At 29.8% G+C, this 11,659-nt stretch overlaps 2 protein-coding genes across 4 annotated transcripts in view; one reads left to right on the top strand and one right to left on the bottom strand.

Annotated features, from left to right (window-relative positions):
• The first annotated feature begins 4,609 nt into the window (after positions 1–4,609).
• Positions 4,610–7,240, top strand: LOC126849696 (syntaxin-17). Its single transcript, XM_050591816.1, has 5 exons — positions 4,610–5,056; positions 5,148–5,343; positions 5,434–5,642; positions 5,812–6,028; positions 6,138–7,240. The coding sequence occupies exons 1-5, from the start codon at positions 4,925–4,927 to the stop codon at positions 6,284–6,286; spliced, it is 903 nt and encodes a 300-aa protein (XP_050447773.1). The 5' UTR covers positions 4,610–4,924; the 3' UTR covers positions 6,287–7,240.
• LOC126849658 (puratrophin-1-like) overlaps positions 7,241–11,659 on the bottom strand; it is a 261,721-nt gene continuing 257,302 nt past the window's right edge. For all 3 annotated transcript variants that reach the window (XM_050591699.1, XM_050591698.1, XM_050591697.1), the window contains exons 16-22: positions 11,436–11,609; positions 10,942–11,313; positions 10,612–10,755; positions 10,300–10,513; positions 10,101–10,217; positions 9,802–10,005; positions 7,241–9,717 (exon numbers count right to left, since the gene is read on the bottom strand). In XM_050591699.1, the coding sequence (XP_050447656.1) occupies positions 9,497–9,717; positions 9,802–10,005; positions 10,101–10,217; positions 10,300–10,513; positions 10,612–10,755; positions 10,942–11,313; positions 11,436–11,609 (1,446 nt within the window). In that variant the 3' untranslated portion in view covers positions 7,241–9,496. The remainder of the gene's footprint in view (positions 9,718–9,801; positions 10,006–10,100; positions 10,218–10,299; positions 10,514–10,611; positions 10,756–10,941; positions 11,314–11,435; positions 11,610–11,659) is intronic.

Here is an 11,659-nt window from a genome sequence, read left to right as displayed (position 1 = left end):
AAAATCCAAATTATAGCAATGCTTAAAATAATTAATATTTCAATAAATGATTATTGTACGCATCGAATTTTATATCCGATGCGTATAATAATAAGAAGGTATGTAAATATGAAATAATTTTATAAATTCTAAAAAAAAAAACTATTTATTAAATAAAAACTTTTATAGTATGAGTCTTTCGTGTTTAAACTATTCAAACAATGATCGAATCGAATTAATGCGTGTGCGGGATTTATAATAATTAATATAAAAATAATAACACTCACCTTTGGGTTGCTCCACCGGTGCCCGATGCCTCTCCTAGGCCTCCTCCTCCTCTCAGTTTGATTCACACGCGCAATTTTAAACGGCACTCCCGCACTTTTATTAAAAGATACTTCCGCACTTGTACGCGCCATACTTTGAACGACACTCCCGCACTTTCGGCATGATCGAACCCCGTTTTACATGAAAATTATACTGCGAGTCGACAAGTATTACTTTCTTGCTCGAGCGTTGCTGTATGAATGATAGGCTTTAAGTTGTAAGACGTTAACAATAGCGCGCTAATGTTTTCATCGCCAAGGCCGAATACAATGTTATTGTTTTCGCGGCCGAAAATATGTTACTATGACGTATATACGGTGTCGAATATTAAATAATACAAGTATTTTAAATTATAGATTAATTATTTAATAAACGATTAATATATCATGGAGCTTATTATTATGTTAATCATTATTCGATTTGACTATTTTGTTACGCGTTCTCAAGCTGAATCATATTTAAATTATAAAAAAATCGAATAACGATAAAATATAAAATATAATTAAAAATCAAGTATTTTTAAAGAAATAATTATTGTTTATAAGAAGAAAAAGAGAGAGAAAGATCGCGATAAAACAATAATTTACAATTTTGATTCTAATGATTTCGATTCTTGATTAAAACATCACGCAAAATACGCGCTTCGGAATTTAAACATTATGATATAATTACGTATTATTCAAAATTTAAAGCGTGTGAAAGATAATTAATTATTTATAATATCAAATTATTTCCCGATACTTGTCGCGATCGCGTTGAGTAGAGAAATTTGATTGAGTGTCTCGCGTTCTACTTCCTTACTGTTCGAGTGTCGTCGTGAGAATAACACGTTAATAATAGCGAGCTAATGTTTATGTCGTCAAGGCCATGTTATGTTTTGATTATTCGTTGCCGAAATATTTTCCGTACTATGACGTATATACAAACGGAATATTAAATTATACATGTATTTTAGATTATAAATCAATTATTAAATTATCAATTAATATATCACGGATCAATTAATTTATTAAATCGATACTGGCAATATTATTACCTCTTTTTCGCGATGCTAATTGGTTATCTCGACGATGCACTGAACATTATTTTATATCAATAAAAGTTTGTCTGAGCGACACATTAGATAGTTTAAATATTAAGTGGGTGTGTAATTTTTATTTAATTTATTTTGAAAAAATGGAAAACTAGACTTAATATGTAAGTAATTATGTACACACAAAATAAATGGCGCGCGCGTAGCGCGTTTATAATATTCTAGTAATATTAAAAAAAGAAGAACAAATAATATAGACGGAAATAATTTCTAACCATTCGTAACTGACATTCGAACGCTAGGCACGTGACTTTGTTACGAGATAATGCTACTTCCAAATTTATATCTACTAATATAACTTCCGCCTCAAAAACTCCGAATTTGAATTTCCTAATTAATGAACGAGAGGATACAAAGCGCGATTATCGCTTTAGAATGGATGTCAGATATAATTAACTGCACATATTTCAAATAAGCAAATCAATTCACAATCAGTATGAATAGTAAATTGAATAGGCACATATCCAGCAATTTAATTTTAGTGACTTAATTTCTTTTTTATGCACAATTAATGATTGAATTTTAATACAATATTTTATACTCAATGTAATTGATGAACATTGTAATAAATCAATGCTCTTTCAAATGCTATTAATAAAAATAATTAAAAATTTAATAGAAATAATTAAAGAATCTTAAACAATTTAGCAATGTATACATTGCACGCATTATATTTACCCATGTGTGTAATTAATCTAAAAAAATTAAAAACTTAAAAACTTTTAAGATGGAACTATGTGACATTTTTCAATGTACAGAATAAAATTCGCGTAAGAGAGACAAGTAATGATTAAATTTAAGATTAATCTAAACAAGAGAAATTATTTTTCAGTTATTTCTTAGAGGTGACAGAGAATGACAGGTGAAATGGACGATATTAAAAGCGTTTTTAAACGTCCAGTGGCAAAACGTCAAAAGATCGAGTATCCAGATAGCGGTAATTTGAATGCGGTTGTTTGAAATAAAAGGTCACGCAAAAGCAGGACAAAACGGATCTCTGTGTACAGACGACGTATAGCGACTAATGGAAGCCGGAGGAATCACAGGAAGAGGAAGAAGCACAGGGAACGGGAAAATCAAGGGATAGAGGAAGGATGAGATGGATGGAAAGGGGCGGGAGGAGAGGAGACAAAAGGGCCGGGAGTGGGTGGCGAAGCGACAGAAGAGAAGACTCGATTACACGTCACCAGCAGCCCGGAGCCTATTTGGTCGCAATCGGTTTTTCATTACCAAAAGCCTCACCGGCTTTATACCAAATTGTACATTCGCGGCGACCCTTGTAAAACTCATCATCGAGATTTCACGGATGCACGATCATTCGAATTGCGGGATGACGCATAATTGATCATCTCTTAATACATACATGAAGTCTCTAATTACGGTCTAAGTATAACTTCCGCCCAACTGCGAAGAACGTTTTCGAATGTTGTTTACGTCAACTATTCATTTTGTAAAAATAAATTAAATATCAGAATTAATGCCGCGATAAATCGCGATATATGAATTGCTTTTGCAAAATTTAGATATTTTCGCGGCTCTTTTTTCCTGATTTTATATCATAAATAAATTATGCGTAGTAGTTCCTAAAATTTTAGAAAAATACAAATAGCGTGAAAGAGCTATTTCGTATTGACGAAAACATAAAGAAAAAGTAAATTTTATAATCATTACTAAATATCACTACTAAATATATATGTATATATACATATATTATACTAGTATATATACATTAATTATAAAACATTGCATGTGATTTGTGGCAAAAATTTTTTTCTTACAGATTCTCTTCAAGTTTAAAATGGTTCTATTACAATTTAAACGTTAAATATAAATTAAATATATCAGTAAAATGCTTGTTGCGTAAGAAACTCATCGCACAGACTAATATATTGTGAATTTAAGTTAAGAATTAATCACGCAACTCTCATGAATTTACATGAACGATCAATTAACAGCGATATTAAAAATCAAATATTTATTATTATACACATACCTAATTTTTGATCCATAAAAGATTATGTAATGCATGCGACATTTTGACGATTATGGAATATCAAATACGATTACGGAGGACGTTACGAATTATAATGCGTACAAACGACGAATTACTCATAATATCCGTAATACTCATCGCGTACGATTAACACACTTGTAAGACAATCGTAGGATATTTTATTCGCCACTACTAAAATTTGTACACAGACAAAATTTCTTTTTTTACGAAACTGCGGAAATTGTTTGCACGATACGCGCGCAAAACATAATAAATATAGCGACGATGGCCGCGCACGCGACGACGACCGCGCATGCGTAATATTTTGCAACATTTTCATGCAAATGTTACGCTATCCGTTAATTAAAAGAAAAAAATTTGTTATTATTACAGCATATCTTTGAAATTATATTATACTCTTTAATATTTTATTTGCCATTTATTTACACAAATGACATAATTTAACGAGCGATGAACGTAAAATATGCGAAGCGCATTTACTTCATTAGATCGACATCTTTTTTGCAGTATCTTTTATATATATATATATATATATATATATATATATATATATAAATTCTATATATAAATAATGATATTAATATAATGTATTAATAATATTACTGTAATATTAACACAAAGCTAAAATACATAAATAAATAAATGATATTTAATTTTGCCAACATAATGTTATATAATTTATATAAAAAAATATAAAAAATTAATTAAAATATTAAACTAATCAAAAAATTTGTTCAACTTATTGTTTTGTCAATTGAAAAATTATATAAAAAAAAATAAGAAAAAAGCTTAAAAAATGTGATAAACTTGATATATATATATATGATATATATAAATACCTTATCTGTCAACTTAAAATAATATATTAAAGTTTGCAGCAAAAAAAAGGAGTGGTGTTTTTCGAGAGACACTTAGCAATTAGCCTTATTTAATACAGCTATCTACATCTATTTTAGAATTGAAAATTACGTGTAGCTTTCTCTTCACTGCCGGTAAAGTCATTATTATATCCACAAATTGTGACTCAGAAATACTTCTATGTATAGATTAATACGGATTTAATTATATATTTTATTAAAGACATGTGTACATATATTCTCTATTTTTATTTTAGCATATTATAGACATAAGTAATATTTTATTGGAATATTTTAAAGAAACTCCTCTTTGCTACTATCACCCTACTATAGATGGCAATAGCATTACATGTCTTTTTATAGTCGTGTTTGTGTGCGCGTGTTTATATTCAATAACAGCTGATCTTGGGACAAAAACAGAATATGTGTAAATTTGATGTGCAATAGTGAAGTAATAAAACGTCATTAGCGAACTATCGTATTTCATTATAAGTTTCATCTCGTGAAAAACTTCTGTAATAAGACTAAGGAGGATTATGTGCTCTTAGCTTATGTGCATAAAGAGTGAACTTTGAAACTAACTAAATAAAAGAAAACTCTTATCATAAAGATATAAATTACATAGGATTATAAACAAGTAACATTGGCAAAAATATGTCAGCCTTATCAGAGAATATTACAATCAAGCAACCCATAAGACGTTTAGAGATTCAAATTAATAACTTCAACGTTGCTATTCCACACCATGTAGATTTATTGAAACAACACAAGAACAATATTAAAAAAGTAAGCATATATATATAAAATTTTTATTTATTTTTTTACATTTAAAACATTTTCTTGTATATGTGTATATAAGCAAGTTATATCTTTGTAGTATCAAAATCAACATGATTGGGAACGGATACGGAAAGAACATATAAATGTCTCCCGTATTATTAAACAATTGAAGGAGTTATTGTATCAAATGGAAACTCTCAGAGCACAAGTTCTTGATGTTGACATTGATAAATTTGATAAACTGACGACACATGCACGGACTAGTATTATGTGTGCAATTCAGGAATATTTAAGTAAGAAATATATTACAATATATAATATTCTCTCTTAATTTTGATTAGCATAAAAGTCTAAGAATTAATATAGATATAAATCAATTGCAGATATGGAATTAGATGTATCAAAATTGCCTTCCACATCAGGGAATGAAAATCAAAAGACAGAATCTCCATTTGAGGATAACGACATACAATTGCAAATAGAACGAGAAGATTTACAACATCAGCAAACATGTCTACATGCCTGGAATTGTTTGCAAGAGGAAATACAACAATTACATGAGCTCTTTGCCGAATTTAATAAAATCGTACATGTAAGAATATAATTTTAATTTGGATTGCAGAATAGCACTTAAAAAAATAATTTAAGAAAATAGCTCTCAAATTCTTGTTCTTACTTTAACTTTTAAAGATAAAAAAAATCTTACATATACATGTTTTATTATTTTATTGTAAAATATATGTGAATTTTTTTACAAACAGCATCAGAAAGAAATGGTAGACAATATGGAAGAAAATATTGAAGAAACTGAAATAAATGTAAATGAAGGCACAAGATATCTAGAGGTAGCCTCTAAATATAAAGTAGCTGCATATCCTATAGCAGGTGCTATGATAGGCACATGTATTGGAGGACCAATAGGTTTATTAGCTGGAATGAAAATTGGTGGTCTTGCTGCTCTAAGTTGTGGAATTTTAGGTAAGTATTATGTAGATTTATACAACATAATAGGATATAAAATTTTAATTTTTTGAAATTATATAAGACAAATAATAGATATAAAAATAGTGAACATATTTCTCTTTAGGTTTTACAGGGGGATCATTATTAAAAAAGAAACAGATAGAATCACAAAAACTAGAAATATGTGCAAATGATTCAGCAATTAATCTCAAAAATGTTAGGAAATCTGTCTCTTGTCCTGATAATTTAAAAGAAAATAAAAAACATTTGTGACAGAATGTAACTTTGTCGACATATGATATGATCAATCTTAAACATAAAAAAAAATGCACTATTGTATAATTTTAAATCACAGAGATATTTGCACATTTTTTTATCTAGTAAATATGTTCTTTATTTGTACATAAATAATATTTAACTTTACAATGCTATGTAGTTTAAGAACTCTTTTGAGAGAAATTTTTAAACACTTTTGACATATACTAAATTTATAATTTTATATACTTAAAAAATATTGACTAGTCTATAAATCTTGTTGAACCTACAATTGGCTAACTAATTTATTTATTGGCTAATTAATTTATAAATCTTTGTTAGAATATATGTATTGTCTATTTAGCAATATATTTTAATAGAAATTAAATAAATACTAATTATATTATATATAAATATTATCAAAATCAGATTAAAGATATAAGCACATATCTCTTTTATAAAGATTATTTTTTGTATGCCTTTTGTGTGCCTTGTAAATTATTTCAGACTATTAAAGATATATGCTCTGCAACAATTTTCAAATATTGTAACTGCTTGTAATTGCTTACCTACAAATTAATATAATTAGCTGCTTTCCTAAAATAAAACTTAGTTAATGCGCATTATGTACATACATTATGCATATTTAAAATGTTATGCTTAAGAAATTAAACTTTTAGAATTGTATATTATACATTTTAAATACATAGAACTAGATTGTTTTAAAGGATGTCATTTTTCTCTCTTAAATCAAGAAAATTACGTAAAATATAAAAATATTTTACATTGACCAATTTACATACAAATTGTTAAACTACTTATAAATATTTTAAAATATAAGATATATATGTGATATGCACTTGTAATAATTAAAACGTACGAATATATTTGGGCAAATAATTATATATTATAGATGATAGACATATATGTATATAATATAGAAAATGTGGGATATAATAAATTTTAAAAAGATTTGAATTCTCTACAAAAGGCACCCAATACAGTATATTTAGCAAGTAACAAAATACATCGGTGTTAGACAACAGTACAATACTGAAATAATGGTATTATATTATCAAATGTAATATATACATTTTATTCAAAATGGAAATATTTAATTCTAAAGACTAAAGAGTGTTTTACTTAAAAAAATATTAATAAATATCTAAAAACGTGTATAATATTTTAAGTGACTATCGGCATATTTTCTTATAAGGTACTATGTTGTTATTGTTATTCCAACATCCCTCCATTCAAAAGCAACACTAAACATACATTCACAGATTTGTGGAAAATAGAAATTATTTACTTTCTTTTGTTTAATTTTACTTTCGAAGATTGGGATGCTCAGTCAAGTGCACCGATATATGGCATATTCATAATTTAAACTCATGTATAAACGCAATTAATTTACTTCTGATTGAAAATTATTATAAAACCGCGATCAAATATAATTTATAATAAAATAGGGTGCATTGGACTGTGCCAAAATTCTTTGTAACACTCTATGATCTACAGCTACATTTCTAAATACTTGAGATTTTTGTCCTCGCACAAAAGATAATAATATGAAATAAACAGTTTGGTCAGTATGTATAAGGTATACTTACAATACCTTGACAGACCTTGGCAATATGGATGGCTAATTAATCGACTTACTTGGAAGCAGTGTAACAATGCAGAATCACATATTGGCAAACAGCTATTATTTGAATGTCGCATTTACTCAAATTAAAAGAATTAGATGATTACTATAAAGATTTACAAAATTGATCTCATTTTTTTCCTTCATGGAATATAATTTCGTCTAAAATTGCTTAAAATTGTAAGTTTATTATATACTTGTTTTTAACAATAACATGTATTATACTTACAAGGAGGATATCTCTCTGGTTAACCATTATTGCAGATAAGTCAAGAGCGATTCTGCATAGTTGAACTAATCGATTTATTAATAAAGACATTGGAATATGGAGTGTGGATTGTCTTAAGGCAAGCTTACCATTTTAATTGATTCTAAGCTGTTCCAAAACATTTATCCACACATATATTAAAATAATTTTATTCTTTAAACATAATTGAAAGTACTCTCTAACAGAAATTTGGCTTTTGAGTACAGGCCAGAGTTAATTTTACATTTATGATGGATAATAGAAGATTTTACAAATGACTGACATAAAAAGAATATATAATATTTTATATATATAATCTGGAAATAATATATAGAGACTATTGGTTATATTACTTGTGGCTATACATTGTATAAACCTTTGATATTACATTATATTACAAATTAGTATGTATATGTGCGCATAGATTTGACACACATTCCTGAACATATAATTCACAATCAAAACTTGTTAGATTCATCATTGAGATAGCATGATAATTAAGGAAAATATATATTTTCTCCAATTTTTCTATACTATACGATTCGCGCATCACTAAGATTATATATTTTCCTTAATACAGTAAGCGCGAACACAATGTGGAGTTAAAATATTATATTTATCAACTATAATATATATAAATAAAAGTATATAAAATTGTCATAAGTTATCGGGGAAGATTCACAAAATTTTCCACCGCTGTAATCAGGAATGCCAATGTAAATGAGAGTAGCGACCAGTGCATATCATTTATGGTACTATAGCATACCTCGATATAATCATACATTTGATAGAACATATCTATCTAGCATCGTGTCTTGAGCACGTCGATAAAATTAATGAGACGGAATTAGAAAATACATGTTGCTATTACTTCGGAAACCAGTTATCAATAAGCTTCACAAGTAATAGCTCAATAGTTATACGACCTGTGAATTTCGAAGCGTATCAAAAAATAAATTTACAGAGACAGATTCACTTGAAAGTTAAATGTTAAAATTCAGTACCATTTCTGTAGCTATAGGATAAGAGAATCTACATTTATATGTAATACGATTACAAGTTCCATAGCTGGGCACACATGTTAAGCGCAGCGACTTATCAGATTGCATGCGAGTTTATATTTTGACCATCACCTCGCATTAAACTATATAAGTTGCACAAGAATGTGATGGATGATTCGATAGAGTGATGCGTGCGACGATATTATCTCATAATATTTAATTAAATATGTCGCGACAAATAAATGTGTCACATCTCTGTAATCGTAACACAAACTTGCAAGTGAATCAATTATAGATTCGCGTTTTCGCGATATTCTCTGTATATTGAGAAAGGTTCATAGATTAATAGACATGTCTTGATCATAAGATGTGAGATTCGCGTCTGTCGAAGATACGGGAGTAACCGTCGCCGCCGTTCCGCTAGTTGGCGATTGCAAAGGGGTCGAGGTCGTAGGTAAAGACGTAGGACTCTCCAAGGTTGAATTCCAAGGACTTCTTTCGGTACCGTCACCCCCATCATCCGACACGATTGAGATATCAGCGATAATACCACTTTCTAGAGGATGGATATAAGCATTATAGATTGGTATCGAAGTCAAATTTCCTTAAAAAATCATTGCAGTTGAAGCGTAATACTCACCAACGCTACACTGGCTGTTCAGTGTGGTGCTACGATGATGCGGTCGTGGACTCGTATCTAATCCAAGATTAAGCGTCGTAGGTGGGCCGCTACTTCCACCACTGCTCGAAGACGAACTAACGGAAATTACGCTGTGTGGCCTTCTGCTGCAACGATTGGAGTCTTCCGCCATTGACACCGCTATAGAGTTTCTAAATCTGGGTGCTGTGCGAGAAAAATACAAATTTTTGCGATCAATATTTGCGATCATCGATATAAGTGAATATATTTTTGATAGCTCGCAAATTTGTCATACTTACTCTTAGAGAGTTGAGCTACGCTGATAGAACGATCGTTAATCTGATCTGCGCTAGGCCTTATATCTAAACACGGCTTATTCCCAATACCCATGCTCGACATCTCTGCCAGGCGCACTTCTAAAAAAGTCAAACACACATCGATTGCAATTCACTGTCACAATTCTTTTTTAAGATCGATGAAATAAAGATAGCGAATTACCTCTGTTTCTAAGCGCCTGTTTCCACAAAAGGTTGCTAAGCTCCTCGGTCCAGGCTTTCTTAATGTCTTCACTCGCGCACTGCAATGTATACGTATCGCCTGGTTTTCTCTTACGGAACCAAATCTCGAATTTTGTGGGCGAATCCGCAATAACAGCAGTCAAACCAATGTCCGTCGTTTTAATGCTATGTTTATAGATGTAAATATCAAGGTTCTGAAAAAAAATTATATACATATATAAACTATCTAATCAAATAAGGAGGAAACAATGTGCGTACAATTAAATATGAAGAGACAATCATAAAATATTACCTTTCTATCAGGGAATCTTCTTGCCTTACTGAAAAGTATAAGATCTTCGAACAAAAAGACTTGTCGCAGACATTTCTTGCCTTTTCCTTGCCAGACTAAAAATTCGTTTTGTCGCAATAATCTTCCTTGTTCTTTTACATTTACCTGTGAAATAATGTTACAACTTATGTATGCATAGATTATGAATATTATAATATTTATAAAAACATCAGGATATATATGAGAAAGAGAAAGAAAGAAAGAGAGAGAGATTCAATTATTAAAGCAGATTATTAATAATTTGATTTTATTAATTTTCTTATGTTTTAATAATAAAGAAATGTAACGTACGTCGCAATCGCGAAGCGAGTCCATTGCCAAAAGATCGTTTCCATGTCGAAGTTGAAATCGAACCATTTGTTCGGCAGCCCTTAAATCCGCTTCACCTTCGACTATCGGCTTCATATTATCTTCCTTTTCCTCCTTTTCTTCTTTGCCAGACAATTGTTCCGATAAATCTGTGCCGGCTTTAACTAGCTGCTGAAGTAGCAAAGCATATTTTCCCATCCGTTGGACTGGTTTCAATAAATAGCTAGCCAAGTCCATTTTATCCCCCAACTCTAATTGCTTTTGTTTAAAGAAGCTCGTGCCGTATTCCGCCATCAATGAATCCGAATTTGGTTTATTTTTATTATACAAGGCGTAAAGGTAAAATTTTTTCTCCTATATTAAAAGATATATTTATATTTATAGATATTATAGTTAATATATTAATATATTTATAAGATATTTTATGTATCTTTTTAGCCTAAAATTGTCAAGAATTGATATATAATTACACTTACATGTCTGAGAAAACATTGTCCCACAAGCATAGGCGATTGCTCGCATTGCTCCAGTTCGCGTAAAAAGTGTTGACTGTGAAATTCGTATATCTTCTCAACATTCCCGAAGATTACGTTTCTCTGTCCTCTAAGAGCCTGCGGAATGTCCTCTCGCACGAGTTCCGGGATATAGTTCTTCGTAAGAAAATTTAAACGTGTTATCCTCAATATGCGCGATAATAAAT

This window comes from Cataglyphis hispanica, chromosome 5, assembly GCF_021464435.1.
Source record: "Cataglyphis hispanica isolate Lineage 1 chromosome 5, ULB_Chis1_1.0, whole genome shotgun sequence".
Classification (NCBI taxonomy): Eukaryota; Metazoa; Arthropoda; class Insecta; order Hymenoptera; family Formicidae; genus Cataglyphis; species Cataglyphis hispanica.
The sequence above is the reverse complement of the archived record's forward strand: the minus strand, read 5'-3'. Positions and strand labels throughout refer to the sequence as shown.